The sequence below is a fragment of the Acomys russatus genome, chromosome 29, assembly GCF_903995435.1.
Source record: "Acomys russatus chromosome 29, mAcoRus1.1, whole genome shotgun sequence".
Lineage (NCBI taxonomy): Eukaryota > Metazoa > Chordata > Mammalia > Rodentia > Muridae > Acomys > Acomys russatus.
The window spans coordinates 27,675,573-27,700,519 of record NC_067165.1 but is presented as its reverse complement, the minus strand read 5'-3'; the positions used below and the strand labels follow the sequence as shown (position 1 = coordinate 27,700,519).

The following is a 24,947-nucleotide window of genomic DNA, read 5'->3' as shown; positions in this document are numbered from 1 at the left end:
TCCCCTGAGCCCCCAAACCCACTTGATTGTGCCACAGGCTGTTCTGGGGAAAGCCAACAAGGACTAGGGTTCGAGACCAAGGAAAGGCCTTTAGGCACAAACGCCCCAGGGGAAGGAGGGGCTTTTTGTGCATCTGAGGTAGAGAGGTGGCGGGCCCGCCCAGTGCTGTGTACTTTAGCCTGGCTGCTTCAGAAGTCTACAAGGCAGGATACCCGGGAAGAGGGATGTGTTCCTGCCGCTGGGCAATCCCGACCAAGGCCCTGGCCTCACTCAGGCTCCGAGGGGCTGTCTAAGGCCCAGCTGGAACTCCTCACAAAAGTCTTATCTGTCCGAAACTTCATGCCGGTGGGTGGCTGGCGCCGGAGCAGGGACTCCCTCTGGTCTTGGGGCAGAGGCGCATCGTAGACTGTGGAAATGAGCCCCAAGCTAGTTCCACGGGGTCTCTTCTGTTGTCCAAATGGCTGAAGTTTCTCTCCATGGTACCTGGATGAAACAGGGCTCGTGGTGAAGAGGCTGGCAGGAGACAGGAATAAATTCTACACGCCTGGTTAGTATGACAGAAGTGCCTCATGGTGATAGGAGACAGTCTGTGTCAACTCCCAGGAACCTTGGAATTTTAAGGGGTTTTTTTTGTTTGGTTGTTTTTGTGTGTGTGTGTGTTGTTTTTTCTTTTTGAGACAGGGTTTCTCTGTATGGCCCTGGCTGTCCTGGACTTGCTTTGTAGACCAGGGTGGCCTTGAACTCAGAGAGCTCCAACTGCCTCTGCCTTCCTGAGTGCTGGGATGAAAGGCGTGCGCCACCATGCCCAGCTGAACCTTGGAATCTTCATCCCCACAACAGACCACCTTATCAAACCTCAGTTCAGACTTAAGAACACGACTTTCCTGTGGGGAGGGGAAATCCATGACCCTATTTTTTTTTTTTTTTTTTTCTTTCAAGACAGGGTCTCTCTGTGCAGCCTTGCCTGCCTGTCCTGGACTCGATTTGTAGACCAGGCTGGCTTTGAACTCACAGCGGATCTGCCTGCCTCTGCCTCCCAAGTGATGGGATCAAAGGCGTGCGCCACCACCCTCTGGCAAAATCCATGATCCTTTTAAGCTGTAGGATTTAGTTTAAAACGAACGTAACACCTATTTCTTGTACCTTATACTATGAGGTTGTTCATCTAGGGTACCCATCCCCCAAGCAACGGGATGAGGGAAACCAAACTGCCCAAGCTGGACTGTGACCCTAGGGAGTCCCTCAGCTGCACTTACCCCAGTCCACGCTTGCATCTAGGGTGCTGGCCATCACCATCCAGGGCCTCAGGCACCCCGGAGCACCTACTGCCCAGGCCCTGGCCTTCAGCCCAGCCCTGGCGCTCCATCACCTTCCGGCCAATGCCCTGCAGAAGGAAGCAGTTAGACTCAAGGTGCTGCATGTCCCTTTATTTGGGAGACAGAGGCAGAGGATGTGAGTTCAAGGTTAGGCTGGGCTACACGTGGAGACCCTGCCTTAAAGGAAGTAAGGGATGGAGGGAAAAGAAAAAGGAAGGAGAGGGAGGCACATTCCCTGGAACAGGAAGAGAAATAAAGGGAAAGGGCTGAGTGGGCCAGCCAGTGCTCACTCACCTTGGTGTGGCGCTCAAAGGTGCCCACTTGGCATCCTATCACAGAGCCATCTTCCTGGCCATCACGCAGCCTCCTCTCCAGGCGCATTTGGACAGAGTCACGGGCATCCTTGTCCCCACCATCTGAGGGACCACAATCCATTTTGTAAAAGGGTCCCACTCACCAGGAGGATGAGGTTTCTGGGGTCCCCTCACAGGTCTTACTGAGTTGTTTGCATAATGTTCTGTAGTCTCTCTTACGAGCCTGGGAACTCAACAAGAACAGGAAGCACAGGTCTCATCTCACAGATGAGGGACAGTGCACAAAAGTCACAGAACTGACAGAGATGAAATCAGAACCCAGGTTACTGCGAACTGCAGAGACGGTTCAGCAGTTGAGAGTATGTACTGGGCCTCTACAGGACCCGGCTCATTTCTCAGCATGCACATGGCAACTAACGTCTGTCAGTAACTCTAGTTCCAGAGGGCTCTGATGCTCTCTTCTGGGCTCCAAGTGTACCAGGCACGTGCTATACTTACATGCAAGCAAAGCAAACAGGATAAAAATAATAAATCTAGCCGGGCGTGGTGGCGCATGCCTTTAATCCCAGCACTCAGGAGGCAGAGGCAGGCGGATCGCTGTGAGTTCGAGGCCAGCCTGGTCTACAAAGTGAGCTCAGGATGGCCAAGGCTACACAGAGAAACCCTGTCTCGAAAAACCAAAAATAAATAAATAAATAAATAAATAAATAAATAAATAAATCTTAGCTGAGGTTGGTGGCACATGCCTTTAATCCCAGCACTTCCAAGGGAAAGGCATGTGGATTTCTGAGTTCAAGGCCTGGTCTACATAGTGACTTCTGGGATAGCCAGGGATAGCCACGTAGAGCCTGACTCAAAAATCAAACAAAATGAAAAATCATAAATACAATTAAAATAAGAATTTTATCTAAAAAAAAAAAAAGGACAAGAAATCATGCCACACACCTTTTTTTTCTTTTTGTTTTTCAAGACAGGGTTTCTCTGTGTAGCCCTGGCTGGCCCTGAACTCACACCCATCTGACTACCTTTGCCTCCCTGAGTGCTGGGATTAAAGACATGTGCCACCATGCCCTGCTACATGGCACCTATCTTTAATCCCAGCATTATTTATTTATTTATTTATTTTTGTCTTTTGAGACAGGGTTTCTCTGTGTAGCCTTGGCTGTCCTGGACTCGCTTTGTAGACCAGGCTGGCCTCGAACTCACAGTGATCCGCCTGCCTCTGCCTCCTGAGTGCTGGTAATCTCAGCATTTTAAAGGCAGAGGAAAGAGGATCTCTGAGTCTGAGGCCAGCCTGGTCTAGTGGTCCTCTCTCTGTGACAGGCCTGTGGCGTTCTGGGTGAACAGGTTCCAAACAGTTAGAAACTTGGCTTTTGGTCAACTCATAATTTTGAAGAACAACCTGGAATTTTGTTTTACTTTATTTTGTCTTTTGAGACAAGGTCTGTGTAGCCCTTGGCTGTCCTCAACTCACTCTGTAGACCAGGCTGGCCTTGAATTCCCAGCGATCTGCCTGCCTCTGCCTTTTTAAAAAGGTTTATTTATTTATTATGTATACAATGTTCTCCCTGCATGTATATCTGCCCACCAGAAGAGGGCGCCAGATCTCACTATAGATGGTTGTGAGCCGCCATGTGGTTGCTGGGAATTGAACTCAGGACCTTTGAAGAACAGCCAGTGCTCTTAACCTCTGAGCCATGACTCCAGCTCGCGATAACTTTTTTTTTTTTCCTTCTCCAAGCAGTTTATTCAAGCTCTTCGTGCAAGCAACTCCCTCGAACCACACCCCCACTTTTTAGAGAGATTATTAGGTATGCATGAGGATATAAGCATGTCTATTCAGTACTGTGTAAATGAGCAGCTGCAGATTTTGGTGTCCAGGGGGTTCTTGACCCACTCTTCCTGAGCACACTGAGAATGAGAGACCCTGGGCGGCCCCTGGTCCTGACTTAACCTGTGACAAGCATGTGTGGCTAAGGCTGGGGACTAGGGCACACGCTCCTCCAGGACTGCCACCCCCTGCTCCGTACCTTTGTCATAGTAGACACTCATGTCCACGTCCCAGTCATCAGCTGTCTGCTCATCAAAATCTACAGGGGAAAAGACCCAGAACGTGGGTTAAAGACGCTAAGTTCTTTGGTGTCAGGACTATGGAATGAGAGCCAGGGCCTCGCACAGCTAAAAATGCTCTTCCACCAAGCTCTATGCCCCACCCCCAACGACTCCCACATGTGTTTAGAGCTAAATCTAGTTAGTCAACCCTTTCCGTTTCTATCCCACCAACTCCTCATTCCAAAATAGGATGGCCAGTCTGTATTTACATAGGATGGAAGCCATTTCTTAGCTTTCTTAGACTGTCAGGAAAATCTGCTTTGTAGAGCAGAGGCCCCAACTTAATGTCTGGATCCTAAGCGTCCCCACAGAGCACATGGGTGAAAGGCTTAGTGCCAGGTACAGCAGGAAGTAAGGGGAACTTTAAAAGACGGGAGCTTTGTTGGTACCCTCAAAAGAGACTGTGGGAACTTGGTCTCTTCTTTGCACCCCAGCCGTGAGGTGAACTGTCGTCCTGCACCAAGCACTCCACAGCGTGCAGCCTCACCACAGGCCAATCACCATGCCTTGAGTCGTCTAGCTGAGCCAGCCCTTTTCTCTTTAGGAGTTGATCCACACCCGGTATTTGTCACGGTAACCACAAGATAGCCAAGCGCTACCTGGCCTTACCTCCTTCCTCCTCCTGCCAGAACTGAGCGTCGGTGTAGAACACCAGGCCAGAGCCACCCTTCTCCCACTGGAGCTCAATCTCCTCCTCAAAGAGCCGCTCGCTAGTCCGCTCCTGCCTGGTCACGTCCTCGTGCAGCGCTTCGTGACGCTCCCACTCCTCGCCCCGGTCATCGTCCTGAGAGAACCAGAGGAGAGCTGAGCTGCATCTGACTTCCTGACCCACAGGCCTAAGGAAGGAGTTTCAGGGCCCAGGAGGGGACATGGGTGCTAGACCTCCGCACCGTGCCTTCAGGCGTCTCTAGAAACACCATACTTAGACCTTAAACCTGGACCAACACCTGGTGCCATCCCTGGGCATCTCATTCGACTCACTCTAAGGTCTGTGCTTTGACCCGGCAGGTTCTCCCCATACACTTTAATTCTCAGCACACAGCCCTCTCGCCAGCAGTTAATCAGTACATGCCACTGAAGCCTTTCTCCACTATGTCAGAAGAAAGAAGGGACAAGGACTGGCTCCTGCTGGGCAGCCCCTTCCTATACCTGGGTTCCTGGAAATCAGCCCAGTGGCCCTGTGAGGCAAGTGCCACTATTCCCATTTTATAGGCGGGAAGAGCCCAGGTTCAGAGGTAAGGTGATTTGTCCCCCCCTCTCCTAGGGCTGGGATGACAGGTGTGTGCCACCCTGCCAGGTTTCTGCAGTCTGGGATTCAAATGCAGAGCTTTGTGCTCCCTGGGTAATCGGTCTGTCCGCCAAATGAGCTCTCCCCAGCCCGAGCCTGGCCTCTGCAGGATGCGGCAGCACTCACATCTTCTGAGTGACACTCTTCTTCTTCCTCTTGAGGCCCCTCATCCTCAGGTTCATCCAAGGGGCTGGCTGCTGGATCTTCTGAGCAGGTTCCCTCGGGGATTTCCTCCCCGTCGGCTGTGTACACATGTTCTTCCTGCTCCACAGTCTCAGAGTCCTCGTACTGGAAAGGCACATTGCCGTAGCGCCGGGAGGAGCCCGTCTTGGGGAACTGAAGCTGCAGCTGGGTGATGATTCGAGGGGGTAGCCGGCAGGCCCGGATCAACTCCAAGAAGACGCGCAGGGGGGTGCCCACGTTGCCATTGGGCATCAGTGCTGGGGGGTTCAGCTCGGGGAGCTGCCTCAGGTCGGCCAGGGTAAAAACTGCATTCTCACCCCTCCGGCTCTGCAGCTCCTTCCGGGTCTTAAAGGGAAAGGACCCCAAATCTTAGGGAGGAAGGAGAATGGATGGATTGTAAAACCCTAGGATTTTTAGAAATATTTAAGCCACGAGAAGAGACTTGATACCCTATGAGCATATACAGGGGGAGGTAATCCCCCTCAGGAACAGTCATAGGGGAGGGGAATAAAGGGAAGAGGGGAGGGAGGGAAGAATGGGAGGACACAAGGGATGGGATAACCATTGAGATGTAACAAGAATAAATTAATAATAAAAGCGAATCCCAGTTTAAAGTTTTTTCCTACTAGACTTGTGGTATATATCTGTGAGACCAGCACTAGAAACTGAGGCAGGAGGATCATGAGTTAAGAGGCCAGTTAGGTGGCTCACAACCATTTATAATGAGATCTGGTGCCCTCTTCTGGCATGCAGGCAGAACACTGTATATGATAAATAAATAAATCTTTAAAAAGAAAAAAAAAAAAAAAAACCTAACAAGGTGATCTTACCTTTAAGCTGGATGACTTGAGTTTGACCCCCAGAAACCCACATGGCAGAATTGATAACTGGCCCCTACAAATTGCCCTCTGACCTCCATACTAGTGTCACCTGTATCTTCTGCTCCCACAAAATAAATATAAATTAAACAATTGTCTTTGTGTATAGGCCTGGGCGTAGGTATGTGCATCACATACGCAAAGGAGCCTGTGGCGGTCAGATCTCCTGAGACTGGAGTTCCAGGCAGTTATGGGCTATCCCATGGGTGCTGGAAACTCAAAGGCCTCTGCAAGGGTAGTAACTTGTGTGTGCTTAACTGTGAGCCATCTCTTATCTCCCTGGCCTTGAACTCAGAGATTTGACTGCCTCTTCTAGGATTAAAGGGGTGTGGCACCACTCTTGTAGCCAAGGATAAAATGTTTCAAAATAATTTATTTAAACTTCTCCATCAGAGCTGGGAGTGGTAGTGCAGCCTTTAATCCCATCCCAGTACTCGGAAGGCAGAGGCAGGTGGATCGCTGTGAGTTCAAGGCCAGCCTAGGCTACACAGAGAAACGCTGTCTCAAAAAAATAAAATAAAATAAAATAAATAAACTATCTGGCATTTATAACTATTTGACTTCCTTTTCCCAATGGACACACTTGTGCCCCCGCCTTCTTCTGCTGCCTCCTGTGGTCTGGTCTAAGTCCTGTGGGGAGCCCAACTGTGATTGCCTCCAACCCTAGAGTTACTTCTTTCCTCTGCAGGGCCAGCCTTCCAGTCGCTTGTGGGAGGTTAGAAGAAACCAATTTTCCTTTCTTTGTTCCGAGACAGGATTTCTCTGTCTAGCCTTGGCTGGCATCAGACTCAAGAGATCTGCCTACCTCTACCTCCTGAGTGCTGGGATTAAAGCTCGGCTCCAAATTTCTTTTTCAAGAAATTCTGTCAGTGCAAAATCAACCCCTCAGAGAAATGGTCCTAAGAGGGCATAACTTTGGAACGCATCTGTATTGGCCTCTGTTTTGGTTTTTCGCCTTTTAAGTTCTTGAGTGGAACAAAGACTTGGGCTGAAAACTTGTAGCTTTGTCCAGAACTGCCTTAGGCTCCTAAACGGTGGTAACCAGAGGTCTGACCTATCTTCGCAACCCAGGAACTGTGCCTCCTTTCCAAGGGCCGTAAATCCAATTCCAATCCATTCTCTCTCCCTCTTACCTGAAGCCTCAGTGGGTAGCCTTAGCCTGCGGATGTGACAACGGCCCGGGAGCCAGATCCCCTGAGAGTCCAGCCACCGGCGGCCCGAGTACATGCGGAGCAGCCGCTGAGCTTGCGCCACTCCCCTCACCGAGACGATGCAGCAGCAGGTGCGGGTCTGGACCGGAGCCGAGTCCGGGGCGGGGACAGCGCGGGCATCGGTGGCTGTAGCCTGGGCGAGCCCCGGATCCTCCGCAGCAGGCTGGGGGGCAGCTCGGGCCGCGTCCGGAATCGCCTGCGGAGGGCCCCTCTCGGGCCGATGCCGGTAGTGGAAACAGAGAAACCCTCCGCCGCGCTGTTCCCGAAACTGGCTGAAGTAGCTCCGTAGCTGGGCCGAGCGTAACACAGGAGGGATCCCACTCACCACCAGGTAAACCGCCAACTCTTCGTCCACCTCCCTGGGAGTCGCCATCTTGGGTTGTCACATGATCAGCCTGGAGTCAACTCTCGCGAGAACACCGCGTCTTAGACTTTGCGGTCTGTGGTCGTTTGGCCCTTCAAGCTGTGTTTCTGTTGCTCTTGGGCCGAAACCGGCTGTCCAGATCCACAGATGATGGGAAACTCGTCTGATACGCTTGGCTGTAGCTCAGTGATAGCTGGCCCAGCCTGGAAGAGGCTCAAGGGGCAAAGGAGGAACCAGTGTGGAGCACTTGGAGGCTGAGCTAGGAGCTGGCGGGAGTCTAATGCAAGATTGGACTATATAGTGCCAAGCCAGCCAGTGCTACATAACAAGACTGGATCTAAGTAAAACAGAAGTTGAAGAAGGCCGGGCGTGGTCGCTCACGCCCTTAATCCCAGCATTTGGGAGGCAGAGGCAAACAGATTTAGGCAAATTCAAGACCAGCTTGGTCTGCACAGTGAGTTTTGAGAGCCTTTATTACTCTACCCAGGCGTGGTGGCGCACGCCTTTAATCCCAGCTACCAGGAGGCAGAGACAGGTGGATCGCTGTGAGTTTGAGACCAACCTGGTCTACAAAGCGAGTCCAGGACAGCCAAGGCTAACAGAGAGACCCTGTCTCAAAAAAACTAAACTACTCTTACAGAGTACTTAGATTGGATTCTCAGCACGCACATACAAGACAGTTCACCCATCTGTAACTCCAGTTTCAGGGTATTGGACACCCTCTTCTGACCTCTAGAGGCACCAGGCACACAGGTGGTGCACATACATGCAGGCCAAACTCCCATACACATAAGCGTTTGTTTGTTTTTGGTTTTGCTGTGAGTTCGAGACCAGCCTGGTTTACAAAGTCCAGGACAGCCAGCACTACAAGAGAAACTCTGTCTTGAAACACACACACACACACACACACACACACACACACACACACACACACACACGAAAGGAAAGAAGATCCCTCCAAGCAAACAATGGGGGCTGGAGAGATGACTAGGTGGTTAAGAGCCAGGGAACCCAGGTTCAATTCCTAACACCCACAGGGCATTTCACAGCTACCTGTAACTCCAGTTCCAAGAGATCCAATGCCTTCTTTTGTCCTCTGAGGACACATGATGCACAGATATGGTTGTAAGCCAAACACCTATACATTCAAAATAGAAATTAGAACAAAATTTAGAACAATAAACAACTCACAACTCTCAGTTCCTAAAACATACAAGATTCACGAAGCAGTAAGGATTGCTGGAGAAAAGAGCCTGGTCCAGGTGCCTACCAGTCCAGCATAGAACTCCAGGGCTGCATCTTTTCAGTAATGCAACGAGCTGCGCCTGAGCCATCTATGCTCCTATAGGTAACCCCTTACCCATTCTCCTGTAAATAACCCGGATACATTCACTGGCTCACTAACGTGGACATCAGGAGAATCAATGCTGGTTAATTTTATGCAAAATTTGGTCTGTCGTTGGTTCCCTATTTAGGATGAGTAGGCAATTGTTTTCATTCCCCAGAAAAGTCCCACTAGAGAGAGGAAGACACTTTCTGCAGTAGTGTTGCTGCTGCTAAGGTATCAATGCTCCTGTAATCACCCCCGTCACCTATGCTCATGTAAAGGACCTTAAAAGAAATGCATTGGTTCACCAAAAAATAAGCAAACTAAAACCTTGAAAGTATAAGGGGGTAAGGGCTGGGGAAATGGCTCAGAGGTTAAAGGTGTTGACTGCTCTTCCAACGGTCCTGAGTTCAATTCCCAGCAACCCCATGATAGCTCACAACCATCTATAATGCCATCTGATGCCCTCTTCTGGCCTGCAGGTGTACATGCAGTAGAGCACTGTATAAACAATAATAAATAAACCTTTTTTTTTTAAAGGGCACTAACTAACTCAATGGAGTGGGAGGGGGACAAAGAGGGTAACAGAAGGGACAAGAATGATGGAAATACATTATATACATGTGTAAAGTATCAGAACAAAACTAATGTATAAATATGTGGTAATAAAACATAAAAGGGTCGGGCAGTGGTGGCACACATCTTTAATCCGAGCACTCGGGAGGCAGAGGCAGGCGGATCGCTGTTAATTCAAGGGCAGCCTGGTCCACAAAATGAGTCCAGGACTGCCAAGGATACACAGAGAAACCCTGTCTCAAAAAACAACAATAAGAACAAAAAAAAAAAAAAAACCCAAAAAACTAAAAAGGAAGCAAACAGGGCTGAGGTGTGGCTTTCTTTAATAGAGCACTTGGCTAGCATGCACCAAGCCCTGAGTCAGTTCCCAGCACCGCATAGTGTCTGTAATCCCAGCATCTCAGAGGTAGGGACAGGAGGATCAGTTGTATAACAAGTTTGAGGCCAGCCTGGGCTCATGAGAACTCTGTCTCTCTCTCTCTCTGTCTCTCTTGTTTGAGACAGGGTTTCCCTGTGTAGCCTTGGCTGTCTTGAACTCACTTTGTAGACCAGGCTGGCCTTGAGCTCACAGACATCCACCTGCCTCTGCCTCCCAGAGTGCTGGGATTAAAGGTGAGCACCACCATGTCTAGCTTCATAAGAGATCTTGTTAGCATTTGTCATGAGACGTTAGGACAGTGTGGGACTTGACCAGAGCCCTGCGGTCCAGCACAGCAGTGAAGGGTAAGGCCTCCAGACTGTTGTTCTGAGTTCCAGAACAGAGTTCACTGCAAAGAGGCAGCTTTATTCATGGAACTTAACAGAAGAGTCATGAGCACGCCTTGTTTACCTGTGATGAAACCAGACAGATTCCAAATTCCAGGTAACAGCTTAGTTGACCTCCTCGCCCCTGCCAATGAAGCTTTGGGTTAACTTCCTTCTCCCTTTCCCCTGGGTCTCTGAACTTTGGCCCATTCTCAGCTTGAGCCAACTCTTCCCTCCTCTTCCTCAAAAGCCCCTCGTGAAAATGGGTGACACACACATGTAATTCCAGCAGCACTCAGGAAGCAGAGGTGGTCAAATCTCTGTGAGTTCAAGGTGTGTGGCCATTCTTGTGTTATAAAACTGCCTGTCCTGGAACTCACTCAGTCGACCAAGCTGGCCTTGAAGTCGGAGATCCATTTGTCTGTCTCCCCAGTGCTGGGATTAAATACACATGCCACCACTGCCCAGTTTATAAACAGTGTTTTGTTTTTTTAATTTTGGTTTTTCGAGACAGGGTATCTCTGTGTAATAGCCCTGGCTGTCTTGGACTTACTTTGTAGACCAGGCTGGCCTTGAAATCACGAAGATACTCCTGTCTGTGCTGAGTTTAAAGGCACGTGCCACCAAGCCCAGTCTGGTTTGTCTTGTTATTAAGATATATTTATACATTTTATGATATGGGTGCTTTGTCTGTGTGTTCATCTGCACACTAGAAGAGGGTATCAGATCCCAATACAGACAGTTATGACCTGCCATGTGGGTGCTGGGAATTGAACCCAGGTCCTCTGGAAGAGCAGCCAGTACCCTTAACTTCTGAATCATGTTTTTGTTTGTTTGGTTTTTTTTTTTGGTTTTTCCAGACAGGGTTTCTCTGTGTAGCCTTGGCTATCCTAGACTAACTTTGTAGACCAGGCTGGCCTTGACCTCACAGTGATCTGCCTGCCTCTGCCTCCAGAGTGCTGGGATTAAAGAGGGTGGGGGGTGGGGGAGTGGTAAACACGACCTTGGAAAGGACATCTCTGAATCAAAGGATCCCTGGGACAAAGACTGTCTTTGGTTTGGAACAGGTGGGCTTGCCTTGCCATGGCCATAGCTTAGCAGAGGATCTTGGGGATCCAGGACTCCAAAGTTTGAAAAAGGCAGCCACTACCTCTTGGGCAGAAGCTGGAAAGGGTGACTTAGCCCTAATCAATCACATCAGGTGGAGAAGGAGAGGAGAGGTCCCCATGTGTCCTGGGCCTGGCCCTCTGGGCTGGGGGCTCTACTCCTCCAAGGTTTCAGACCAACAAAATGAGCCAATTCAAGAGTATAAAGCCAGGCGTGGTGGCGCACGCCTTTAATCCCAGCACTCAGGAGGCAGAGGCAGGGGGATCACTATGAGTTCGAGGCCAGCCTGGTCTACAAAGCGAGTCTGGGACAGCCAAGGCTACACAGAGAGACTCTGTCTTGAAAAAACATAAATAAATAAATAAATAAATAAATAAATAAATAAATAAATAAATGAAAGAGTATAAAAACAGGTTTAGCCGGGCGGTGGTGGAGCGTGTCTTTAATCCCAGCACTCGGGAGGCAGAGACAGGCAGATTGCTGTGAGTTTGAGGCCAGCCTGGTCTACAAAGCAAGTCCAGGATAGTCAAGGCTACACAGAGAAACCCTGTCTCAAAAAACAAAAAAACAAACCACCAAAAACAAAATAAAAATACCAGGTTTATTGAGAGGCAGCTCTGAGTGATCTCACAGGTGGCGGCCAATGAAGTTGCATACCTGGCTAGTAAGGGGGTTTTATAGAGCTTAGCCAAGGAGTGATGATGTGTCGGCTAGGAGCTGGGATCGTTCCCATATATGGTCAAACATTGAGCCCCTGGGTAGGCACTCTTGGGTGGCTTTCGAGAAATGTGGGGACCGGGAGATGAGATGGGGTTTCCCAGCTTGTGTGGAGGTGAGCAGGGGTTTCAGTGGAACAGTTAAAGGCACTGGCTGCTCTGTGGTGGACCTGGGTTTCGTTCCTAGTAACTGCATGGCAGCTCACAGCACATCTGTAACCCCAGTTCCAGGGGATATGATTCTGTCTTCTGGCCTCCATGGATACTGCACTCACAAGGTACACAAACATACAGGCAGATAAGACCCAGACAGATAAAAAAAAATATATGTAAAATCTAGTTGGGTGTGGGAGCAATTCCTAAAATAACAACAAAAGCAAAAAGTGTGTGTGCGTGCGGGCGTGCGCGCGCGTGCGCTCATGTGTGTGTATTGTGGATACCATATTGAATGGAAGCCAGAAGAGGGCGCCAGATCCCCTGGAGCTGGAGTTTCAGGTGGTTGTGAGCGGCCAGACCTGGATGCTGGTACCTGAATTTGGGTTCTCTGGAGAGCCGTCCACTCTCTTAGCAACTGACACATTTTATTTTCTTCTCTCTCTCTCTCTCTCTCTCTCTCTCTCTCTCTCTCTCTCTCTCTCTCTCTCTCTCTCTCTCTCTCCCCCTCCCCTCCCTCTCTCTCTCTGTCTCTCTCTTTCTTCTTTCCTTTTTGGTTTTTCGAGACAGGGTTTCTCTGTGTAGCTGTAGCTGTCCTGAACTCACTTTGTAAACCAGGCTGGCCTCAAACTCACAGAGATCCACCTGTCTCTGCCTCCTGAGTGCTGGGATTAAAGGTGTGCGCCTCCATGCCCAGCCACATAAATTTCATTTTTTAATTTATTGTCATTGTGTGTGGGAGTGTATGGTACTTTAAATTTTATTTTATTGGGGTTCTTTTTTAGGATTTATTTATTGTGTATATAGTGCTCTGGCTGTATACCTGCAGGCCAGAAGAGGGCATGAGATCTCATCATAGATGGTTGTCAGCCACCATGTGGGTGCTGGGAATCAAACTCAGGAGCTTTGAAAGAGCAGCCAGTGCTCTTAACCTCTGAGCCATCTCTCCAGCCCCTTTATTGGGGTTCTTATATCTCTTTCTCCCTTCTCCACCCCAAATCCTTCCAACCCCCAACACCAGGTAGGAGAGAAAGAACGTTAGTGGGGAGAGGGGGCGGAGTTCTCTTTAGCTGCTTCCTGCTGGTGAGGGTCATGAAGTTCCTTTGGGCAAATTCAATCGTCATTTCAGAATATCTCCAACATCTTCTCAGCAAACAGTATCAACGTAACCAGTGTGTGTGGAGTGAGCAGCAGCATCCTTCTTTCTCAGAGCAACGCCCCCAATTTCTCTCCTGACTCTGGAGTTTATTTCCTCTCCAGAGTTCTCAGAATTAAACTCTCTGCATCTGGCAAAGACCATTCCCCTCCCAGAGCCTGCACAAGGCAAACAGTCAGCTGCTGTGGACTATCTAAAGCAGCCCCATATCCTACACCTGGAATTAAATCAGAAACAGGTTTACATAATATAACTGAGTTGTTTTGTTTTGTTTGTTTTTCAAGACAGGGTTTCTCTGTGTAGCCTTGACTGTCCTGGACTCACTTTGTAGACCAGGCTGGCCTCGAACTCACAGAGATCGACCTGCCTCTGCCTCCCGAGTGCTGGGATTAAAGGCGTGAGCCACTACTACATAACTGAGTATTTATTTATTTACTAATGCATATGGGTGCCTTTTCTGCATGTACACCTGCGTGCCAGAAGAGGGCACCAGATCTCAGTATAGGTGGTTGTGAACCACCCTGTGGTTGCTGGGAATTGAACCCAGGACCCTTGGAAGAGCAGGCAGTGCTCTTAACCTCTAAGCCATCTCTCCAGCCGATAACTGAGTTTTTAAAGGAACCAGAGTTCCTGCTACAGGTGTGGGGTGTAGAAACGCACATGCCACGTGTGAGTTTGGGGGTTAAAAGGCCCAAGAATTGATTGTCCCTCCATCGCAGGCTTCCAGAGATTGAATTTAGACTGTCTGGCATGCACTTTTACTCAGTGAACCATATTGACCCTCTGATCCTCCTGCAGGCATAAGATTACTGTGTAATTTGAGTGCTGATTTCTGTACCCCGCCCTCCATATCTGGGTGCAATCCTTGCTCTGAGAATCTCCTGTCTCAATGTTGCGTAAACACTGCTCCCTAATTTTCCCCTAATATGGCAACAAAGCAGTGTACAGCCAATCGCTGAGCAGGGGAGAGAATAGGCTGGACTTCCTGCCAGCCAAGGGGAGGAGAATTTAGAGAGGTATTGGGGGATTGAGGCTTGGGAGAGGCATCAGGAGAGGAGCTGGAGCAGCAAAGCTACAAAGTGCAACTATCTCTGGGATGTACGCTGGGAGGAAGCCAAATCAGCTTAGAGGGTTAAGAATAAAGTAATAACAGCTCAGTTATTGTCTTGTGAAGTTTATTATAAAACAGTTTCAGTTATTTGTACGATAAGTGGGTTAAGAGAGAAACTGAGAAATAAACATGGTTTTGTTTTTTGAGGTTTCTTTTCTTCTTTAAAAAAAAACATTTTATTTAACTTTAATTTTTGGGCGTTGGTGGGAGGGTGTGAGATCTTGGAGTTACAGACAGTTGTGAGCTGCTATGTGAGTGCTGGGAATTAAACCCGGGTCATTTGGAAGAGCAGGCAGTGCTCTTAGCCACTGAGCCATCTCTCCAGCCCCTTTTTTGGTTTTTCCTTTTTTTTTTTTTTTTGAGACAGGATCTCTCTGTGTAACCTTGGCTGTCCTGGACTCGCTTTGTACACCAGGCTGGCCTCGAACTCAGTGATCCGCCTTTTTTGGTTTTTCAAGACAGGGTTTCTTTGTGTAGCCTTGGCTGTTCTAGACTCACTTTGTAGACCAGGCTGGCCTTGAGCTCACAGCAATCTGCCTGCCTCTGCCTCTCGAAAACACAGTTTTATAAACCAACTTTAACATTCTCCTGCCTCCAGTGCCTTCCAAGGGCTGGGGTTATTAACGTGTGCCACCACCTCCTAGCTTCTTCATGATTCTAGAAGTCAGTGTGTTGGAAAGCTTTGAGGAAGAGGGTAGGAGATGAGGTCTGAAGTTTTCTAAAGTATTTTTGTTAGTTTTTGTTATTTCTTTGTTTTGAGACAGGGTCTCTTTATTATGTAGCCTTGGTTGTCCTAGAACTCATTATGTAGACCAGGCTGGCCTCGAACTCACAAATGCCTGTCTCTGCCTCCCTGACTGTGGGACTACAAGCATGAGCCATCACCACACTTGGTTTACCCGGACTCTTATAAAGATGGCACAGGCAAGCTGGGCATGGTGGTGCATGCCTTTAATCCCAGCACTCGGGAGGCAGAGGCAGGTGGATCACTGTGAGTTTGAGGCCAGCCTGGTCTACAGAGCAAGGCCAGGACAGCCAAGGCTACATAGGGAAACCTTGTCTCGAAAAAAACCAAATAAACAAACAAATAAATAAAAGATGGCACAGCCACCCTCTGCCATGAACATCAAGTCCCCTTTGTAGACTTTGACTCCTTTCGGACTATCACTGGACTCTTCTTTTTTTTTTTTTTTTGGTTTTTCGAGACAGGGTTTCTCTATGTAGCCTTGGCTGTCCTGGACTCGCTTTGTTAGACCAGGCTGGCCTCGAACTCGCAGCGATCTGCCTGCCTCTGCCTCCCGAGTGCTGGGATTAAAGGCGTGTGCCACCACGCCCGGCTTGTCACTGGACTCTTCCACCAGATTCACTGGCATTTCCTTTCTTTACTGTTGTGTTTTGGGATACAAACCTTGTCCACATCCCCAGGTCCGACTCTCGATGCCCTCAGGCCTGTAGGTTCCGGGTTACATTCAAGAGGTGCCCCTTGTTTCCTGGCACCTCTGTGCCTTTGCATATTTTCTCCCCTCTGGAATGCCCCACCCTTGCAAACTCTCAAACATATCAGAACAGTCAGCATTCCAGGAAGCACCCCACACACTGCCCCCCAATCTCACGGCATGATCAATCAGGCCTCCTTCTGCTGTTCCCAGTTGGGTCCGAAGCCTCCTAGGTATCTTTATTTATATATATATATATAATTTTAATTTTAATTTACGTGCATTGGTGTGAGGGTGTCAGATCTTAGAGTTACAGACAGTTGTGAACTGCTATGTGGGTGCTGGGAATTGAACCAGGGTCCTTTGGAAGAGCAGGCAGTGCTCTTAATCACTGAGTCATCTCTCCAGCCCCCCTCTTAGGTATCTTTATCTGCCATGGGAAGAGTTCCACAAGGGCAGGGCCCAGGTCTTATTCTTTGGGTCTTTCCCCCTGACATCTATCAGAGTCCTGAGGAAATGCCAGGAGACATTAGTGACACAATGAGCGAGGGAATGGATCATGAGGGGCGGGGCGGGGGGGAAATCACTTCACTTTTTTGTGGTTCTAGGGTGCACAAAGGCCCTGAGGGCAGGGTGGCCTATGGCACAGCAGTCACCTGACAGCTGTTGACTGCTTAATGGACAGCCAGTGATTTGGCTAATGAAGATAGAGCTAATGAGGGCTTTAAACCATATACCCTAAGCTGCCCCGGGAGCCACAGTCACTCTTCCAGCCCTCCAGTGAGTCATCCATCCCTGGCTTAACCTGAGGACAAGGACTCTGTCCTAGAAGCAGATAGTCCCCAAACAGCGGCTGGTGCTCTCTGTGACTCATTCCAGCTTCTGCAGATGGCAAGAATCCCACCTCTAGAGTCACAGGAGTCTCAGCTCAAGTCTCAGTACGGACAACGTTCGTCTTACACTTTGAGAAAGTCCATGTCTCAGCTCTGTCTGCTGCTCTCAGTGGAAAGGAGACACAGACCCCACCCCCGGATAATAGAGACAGTCTCCCAGCTCTGGAAGGCCCTCCTTCCATAGGATATAACTCTTTCTTTGGTTTCATCACATTTTCTTTATGTTCCTAGCATAAGAGTTTGAGTGGGGGGCACAGGGAGTGAGTGGAGAGACAAAGAAGCAGAAGTGGGCTGGGCGTGGTGGCGCACGCCTTTAATCCCAGCACTCGGGAGGCAGAGGCAGGTGGATCGCTGTGAGTTCGAGGCCAGCCTCGTCTATAAAGTGAGTCCAGGACAGCCAAGGCTACACAGAGAAACCCTGTCTCGGAAAACAAAACAAAACAAAACAAAACTCCTGGGTCAGCAATGTGGGAGGGGCTAGGATGTTCTAAAGGTTGCATAGGCCAAGCAGGGAGAAGTGGGTGGCTCAGGCCAGGGTCTGGAGGTCTGGTGGGAGGTGGGTGTCTTCTGGGGGTGTTGGGGGGGCGTGGTGGTGGGGAATGGCTGTGGAGAAGGTGAGTGTCCAGGTCACTATAAAGAGTGATTGTCTGGATGGAGCCGGGCGTGGTGGTGCACGCCTTTAATCCCAGCACTCGGGAGGCAGAGGCAGGCGGATCGCTGTGAGTTCGAGGCCAGCCTGGTCTACAAAGTGAGTCCAGGATGGCCAAGGCTACACAGAGAAACCCTGTCTGGAAAAACAAACAAACAAACAAACAAAAAACCAAAAAAAAAAAAAAAAAAAAGAGTGATTGTCTAGTTAAGTCCTGAAGGACGTTAGAGCAGTTTGGCCTGGATTGTAGATTCTGATGATGCATAAACATAAGTCAACCACTTCATTCATTCATTCATTCATTCATTCATCCATTTACTCATGTTGAGATGTGGTCTCCCGTGGCCCAGGCTGGACTCGAACTCACTATGTATCAGAGGAGATCTTGCCCTTCTGGTTATCCTGCCTCCACTCTCAGATTAAAGGTGAGCCTCACTCACAGGGCTGGAAGTCAACTCAGGACTCTGCATACACTCGGCAAATGCTCTATCGGTTGAGCTACGCTCTCCAGCCCTAATTAAAAAAAATTTTTTTTTCCCAGACAGAGTTTCTCTGTGTAATAGTCCTGGTGGTCTTGAAACTCTTTTTGTAGACCAGGCTGCCCTTGAACTCACAGAGATCCACCTGCCTTTGTCTCCTAGGTGCTGGGATTAAAGTCACATGCCATCGGTACCAATGCAATTTATAGCAGAAAAAATTTAATTGTTTTATAATCCCAGAGGCTTAGAGTTTATGAAGGCCGACAGGTAAGTGGGTGGTACAGCAGCTGAGAGTTCACTTAAAAAAATTTTTTTTTCAAGACAGGGTTTCTCTGCATAGCCTTAGCTGTCCTAGACTCGCTTTGTAGACTAGGCTGGCCTCGAACTCACAGAGAGTTTACATCTTGATCTGCTAGCATCAGGCAGAGAGCTAGCTGGGAATGGAGTGAGTCTTTTTAAACCTCAAACCCTGGGGCTGGAAAGATGGCTCGGCAGTTACGAGTTCTGTCTGTTCTTCCAGAGGACCCAGATGGCAGCTCACAGCTGTCTGTAGCTCCAGTTCCAGAGGATCTGACACTTTCACACAGACACACACGTAGGCAAAACACAATGCATATGAAATGAAAATAAATATAAAATAAAAAAGAAAGAAAGCTCAAAGCCCACTCCCAGTAACACACTCCCTCCACCAAAGCCATGCCTTCTAATCCATCCCAAACAGTGTCATCATCTGGGGACTACATGTTCAAACATAGGAGCCTACGGGGGCCATTCTTATTGAAACCATAACACATTCAGCAGTTAAGAACGCTGAGTGCAGAGCTGGAGAGATGGCTCAGAGGTTAAGCGCACTGGCTTTTCTTCCAGAGGTCCTGTGTTCAATTCCCAGCAACCACATGGTTCCCAGCAACCATTTATAATGTGATCTAATGCTCTCTTCTGGCCTACAGGAGTACATGCAGACAAAACACTGTTAATGCAATAAATAAACCCAGAAAGAAAGAAAGATAGATAGATGTATGCACAAAAAAAAAAAAAAAATAGCCGGGTGGTGATGGTGCACGTCTTTAATTCCAGCACTCAGGAGGCAGAGACAGGTGGATCGCTGTGAGTTTGAGGCCAGGATGGTCTACAGAGTGAGTCCAGGACAGCCATGGCTACACAGAGAAACTCTGTCTTGAAAAACCAAAAACAAAAAACCAAAAAACAAACAAACAAAAAACAGCACTGAGTGTTCTTCAAAAAGACCCAGGTTCAATTCCAAGTATCCATATGATGGGTCACAGCCATCTGCAACCCCAGTACTGTGGGATCCTATGCCCTCTTCTGGCTTCTGAGGGCACTGGGCATGCTCATAACGCACAGACATATATGCAGGCAAATCATCCATACACATTTTTAAAAATAAAGAAAAAAGAAAATAGGGGCCTGGAGAGATGGCTCAGTGGTTAAGAGCACTGTCTGCTCTTCCAAAGGTCCTGAGTTCAACTCCCAGCAACCACACGGTGGCTCATGACCATCTATAATGTGATCTAATGCCCTCTTCTGGTCTGCATGAAGACAGCATGTTCATATACATAATACATAAATAAAATAAGCAGACGAGGGGCTGGAGAGATGGTTCAGTGGTTAAGAGCACTGCCTGCTCTTCCAAAGGACCCGGGTTCAATTCCCAGCACCCACATGGCAGCTCACAACTGTCTGTAACTCCAAGATCTGACACCCTCACACCAATGCACATAAATTAAAAATTAAATAAAAAATATTTAAAAAATAAGCAGACGACTATGTGTCGAGGGAAGGTATCCCCAGCAATGCTCATTCTTGGTTGCACAGGTGCACTGTGTTGTGACTGGGTGGCGTGGGTACACCTGTGTGTTTTGGGAGAAAGGAGCAGCTGCATTATGCTTTCTAATACTATGTGAGGGTCAGCTGAGGGTAGGGTGTGTGTGTGTGTGTGTGTGTGTATCTGTGAGAGAGAGAGCGAGAGACAGACAGATACACAAACACACAGACACACAGATACACAGACACAGAGAGAGGTGTCTGTGTGGGTGGCCCTGAGCTGTACTTCGGGGTTCTGTGTATCCTTATTGCGTTATTCTAGAATAAGGAGGCACAGGGGTGTTCTTGGTGCTGGCCCTGGGTGTCTGTCCATAACAAGGAGGAGGCATGGTCCCAAGCTGGGGGAGCTTTAGAGACAGGTCAGAGTGGTGACTCCCAGGCTGTTGTCCCTGAAAGAATGACCTCTTGCTGAGCAATGATTAACTTGGCCCCCATGGGAAGGAGCCAAACCGTGGAGGTGAAGGGGTGGAGCTTGATCAGGGCAGGAGGAGGGTCTGGGAGTCCTATAGGCAACTGCGCTGTTATCACTTTCTTCTGCCCACCCTTCAGGTCAGTCACCCTGACCCAGGGTGACCGGGTCACAGTAGTTAACAAACACTGAGGCACAGATGTTAACCAATCAAAACAGACCCTAGCCAGGCTCTGACTGGAGCTTGGGGGGTGAGGGGTGGGGTGTGGGGTGGAAGCTGTTGCCAAGCACAGCCTCTCTGGTGGCTAGGACAGTGGGAATTGACTCTTTGACAGGAGGGTCCCAGGAATGGGGCAGGGCAGAGGGGCAACGGACAGGAACTCAGGGGCCCCAGACAATGGTTTCAGGCTTTAGTGGTTCAGGCTAGGGTGACCAATGCCACATGCTAAACCTCTGGCTGCCTCTGCTTCCAAGCTGCTAACAGGGCAGCCCTTGCTGCTTTGTCCTCTGGCGCTGGGAGAGTAATGGACCAGGGTCGTCTGTCAATTGTGAGAATGGGGGTGTGTGTATGGCTGGGGACTTGGAGGGTCAGAAATTCCAGGAAGTGAAGCGGTCTTGTGGTTTTTTGGGGAATGGGACATTCCTGAGGTGAGAGACACGCTTAGAAAATAGTAACCTGGGGCTGGAGAGATGGCTCTGTGGTTAAGAGCACCGCCTGCTCTTCCAAAGGTCCTGAGTTCAATTCCCAGTAACCACATGGTGGCTCACAACCATCTAGAATGAGATCTGATGCCCTCTTCTGGCCTGCAGGTGTACATGCAGGCAGGACACTGTATACATAATAATAAATAAATCTTTTTTTTTTTTTTTTTGGTTTTGGTTTTGGTTTTGGTTTTTTTTTTTTTTTTTTTGAGACAGGGTTTCTCTGTGTAACCTTGGCCATCCTAGACTCACTTTGCAGACCAGGCTGGCCTCGAACTCACAGCGATCCGCCTGCCTCTGCCTCCCGAGTGCTGGGATTAAAGGTGTGCACCACCACGCCCGGCATAAATAAATCTTAAAAAGAAAGAAAGAAAGAAAGAAAATAGTAACCTGGGAGGGGACAATGGAAGCTCTGGGGACAAGAACAGAAAGCACCTCTGCTTGGGCAGAAAGGCAGGAGGGCGCAGGCAGGTGTTGAGCGGATGCTTTTTGCTGGTTCACCGTCAGTTGTTGTTTTTTGTTTGTTTTGTTTTGGTTTTTCGAGACAGGGTTTCTCTATGTAGCCTTGGCCATCCTGGACTCACTTTGTAGACCAGGCTGGCCTCGAACTCACAGCGATCCGCCTGCCTCTGCCTCCCGAGTGCTGGGATTAAAGGCGTGCGCCACCACGCCCGGCTCATCGTCAGTTGTAAAATAAACTTTATCCCTAGCTCTGCTGTCACCTTCCCTCCCGAAAACATTAGGGAGCTGGTCCCCCGTTCTCTTCCAAGAGTTCCCCCTGGCAAGAGTAGTAGGGTGCACCCTGGAGATTGGCTGGCCCCTCCCACAGGCAACCATGGTGTCAGCAAGTCATACCTTTTATTACAAAAGTCAATAACTTAATTTCGTTCTATACAAAATCAGGAGGAACTCTTGCCTGATGTACAGCTTCATGCACCTATCCCCGTCCCAGGAAGGGAAAGGCAGTTTGGCCCAGAGGCTTTGGAAGCCAACAAGGGCCTGTTAGGCAGTTAGTAGTGTCCAAACCAAGGAAGTCCAAGCTGGGGCTGTGTGTGTGGCTGAGATAAGAATTGCCCCTTGTGGGGGAGCTGACTGCTGCCTTGAAAGCACTGGACTGCATTCTTTGGGTCACCTCAGCAAAAGCATTTCTTCCAGCAGTTCGGCGATGTCAACATTTCCGATGATAGGACGGAAGAAGAGGTCTACCAGAAGGCTGCACGGAATGTTCTTGAGAGTGGAGGCCATGAGGAGGATTCGGGCCAGGCGGCCTTGGCTAGCTGGGTACCAGGGCTCCAGGATTTCACACAGAGCCCAGTGTGCCTCCTGCTGCAGGTGAGCGATGTGGCAGGAGGCATGGAGGCCTGGCACATCTGCAGCAGAGTGGGTGGAGAGGGCTAGTGAGCAGCTAAATCCGGGGAGGTTGGCTAGCCTCCGGGGTGTGAGAAGGTTAGCAGTTCCCCCACCTCATATGCTGGGGCACAATGCAGGGCTAGCGCATGCTAGGCGGCCATTCTATCACTGGGCTCCTTTAACATGACAGGCCAGAGTTGTATCATCGAACAAAACGTTCTCCGCCTTTAAAGGCAGAGGTGTGAGCTGAGTATTTTTTGGTTCTAGGAGCCAAATCCAGGGCCTGGAGCACATAAGGCAATACTTTACTAACGAGTCACGAGCCTTGGCCCCCTCTCCCTCCTTGGGGGCTCCATCTCCTTCAGTGTCCACCACTTTATTTACCTGTATATAGCTAGATAATGTGGATACAGTGACTAAGACATACGGGCTAGAGTGATGGCTCCGTGGTTAAGAGCATTGCTCTTGCTGAGGACCTGGTTCAGTTCCCAGTATCCACACGTTGGCTTACAACTGCCTATAACTCCAGCTCCAGAGGATCTGGTATCCTCTTCTGATTTCTGTGAGCTCCCATGATGCACACACATACACATAGGAACTCACAGACAGGATGTAGCCAGCCCTGGCTATCTTTGTTCTTTTTTTTTTTTTTTTTTCAAGATGGGGTTTCTCTGTGTTAGCCTTGGCTGTCCTAGACTCACCTTGTAGACCAGGCTGGCCTCGAACTCACAATGATCCACCTGCCTCTGCCTCCCGAGTGCTGGGATTAAAGGCATGCACCACCACGCTGGGCACCCTGACTATCTTGGAATGAGCTCTGTAGACCAGGCTGGCCTCGAACTCACAGAGCGCCACCTGCCTCTGTTTTCTGAGTGCTGGGTTTAAAAGTGCGCAACCACTGCCGCTGCCGCCTCCACCACCCAGCTAAATATATCTTAAAACACAAAACAGAGCCAGGCTGTCTGGGGTTGAATCCCAGCACTGTCACTGACTAGCTAGCTGAGTGACCTCTGACAAGTAGTTTAACCTTTCTGAGCGACCTTAGCTGAGTAGTTTAAACTCTGTGCTTCAGTCTCTCCATCTGTCAAGTGAGGATAATGACATTATCTGTTGCCCACGCTTGTTGTGAGGTTTAATCAAACCAATATTTGTAAAGCCCTTAGGCTGAGTCCTAACATATGGCAAACACAGTGCATCCGTTTGGTACTGTTGGTACTGCTGTTTGACACTATGCTTTAGCTTTCAAGGCCTGTCTCTTGTTTTCCTCAAACCTTCAAAGAATATTCCCTCATGGTCATAGTTTGAGGCCAGCTTGGTCTACACAGTGAGTTCTGGGCCAGCCAGAGGTACATGGTGAGACTCTGTCTCAATTCTCTTCCTCACCACCATCACTGGTTTATACAAGGAGCGCCCCCACTTCCACCCACTCGTTGCTTTGCTCTGTGTGGCCTCTCTGAACTCACGGAGGACCTTAACCTTCAGAACCTCACTGTGCAGCCTGCCCTTGAAGACGTGGCTGCCACACAGCTGTATCCATCCCGCCAACCTCCAACTCCTCTACCCTCCCACATTCCCTGAGATTCCGGCCAAATTTTCTCAGGTGCAGTGGTAAAGACCTGCCTCTGCCTTAGCTTGGCCTGTATTCCCATGCCTGAGCTGCCTTTGCCTTGCTGTGTGGCCTTCAGGTAGTTGCTTAACCTCTCTGTGCCTCTCCTGTGGTTATCTATTTGAGGCTAACAAGGACCCAAAAGAAAACCATGGATGTTAAGCCCCAAGAGGATTCTTTCCTTGGAAGGGCCAGTCCCCTCCCACCTTGATGCCCATCCAAGCAGCGGCTGGGAACTCACCTGGGTTGAAGAGGATGGTTCCTTTCAGGTAGGCATACTCCTTGGGACCCAGCTCAAGGCTCCAGAAAGACTCCAGGCAGCGCTGCAGCCACCTCACAGCAGCCAGCGAGGGTTGTGGCCGGTCTGGTAACTGGGCACCCTGGGTACCGCTACTGGGTTCCTCCAGCAGGATCTTTTTAAGTATACTGGGCATCGGAGCCTCAGCCACTTCAAAGGTCACAGTATCCTGGGCCAACCCAAGCAGGAAAAGAGGGCCCCAGCCACCCTCCAACAGCCGCCGCTGATCCTCATGGGGCAGGTGACTGAAGGAAGGCAGGTTCCTGAGGAAGGCTACTGTCTTGGCTAGGACATCCAAGGCCTCGCGGCAGGTGCGGTGTGGAGCACACAGGCGGACAGGCCGGTGCTGCTGGCACAGGCAGTGGCTGCGAGATGCGGGTGCAATGGGCCTGGTCCTGATGCTGGGGCTCAGCAGGGCGTACAGAATAGTCGGGCGGGCTGCGGAAGCCTGGCATGGGCAGACCCCTGGCCGGCTGGAGCTCATGGTTGGTGTCTTGCTCCTGTTTCTTTTTAGCTATGTGGCCTTCTGTCCTGTGGGTGCTATTTATATCCCTGATGGGCGGGAGGGGGCATGGCCACACAACCTTGACTCCAGAAGTCATGTTCATTGAAAAAAAAAAAAAAACATATACACACACACAATGCACATGCTGACCGTGGCAGGACTGGCAGGGAAGTGGTGGGGGAGGGGCGTTGGGAGCTAGCTCCACGTGGCCTCGCTATC

General features: G+C 49.6%; 2 protein-coding genes across 2 annotated transcripts; both read right to left on the bottom strand.

Annotated features, from left to right (window-relative positions):
* Positions 1-266: 266 nt before the first annotated feature.
* Positions 267-7,708, bottom strand: Gpatch3 (G-patch domain containing 3). The gene is made up of 7 exons (XM_051171759.1): positions 7,225-7,708; positions 5,157-5,581; positions 4,352-4,526; positions 3,661-3,720; positions 1,611-1,732; positions 1,257-1,384; positions 267-483 (listed from the first exon to the last, which is right to left on the bottom strand). The coding sequence occupies exons 1-7, from the start codon at positions 7,673-7,675 to the stop codon at positions 267-269; spliced, it is 1,578 nt and encodes a 525-aa protein (XP_051027716.1). The 5' UTR covers positions 7,676-7,708.
* A 14,347-nt stretch (positions 7,709-22,055) lies between these two features.
* Nr0b2 (nuclear receptor subfamily 0 group B member 2) lies at positions 22,056-24,741 on the bottom strand. The gene is made up of 2 exons (XM_051171273.1): positions 24,167-24,741; positions 22,056-22,339 (listed from the first exon to the last, which is right to left on the bottom strand). The coding sequence occupies exons 1-2, from the start codon at positions 24,705-24,707 to the stop codon at positions 22,098-22,100; spliced, it is 783 nt and encodes a 260-aa protein (XP_051027230.1). The 5' UTR covers positions 24,708-24,741; the 3' UTR covers positions 22,056-22,097.
* Between the last annotated feature and the right edge of the window lie 206 nt (positions 24,742-24,947).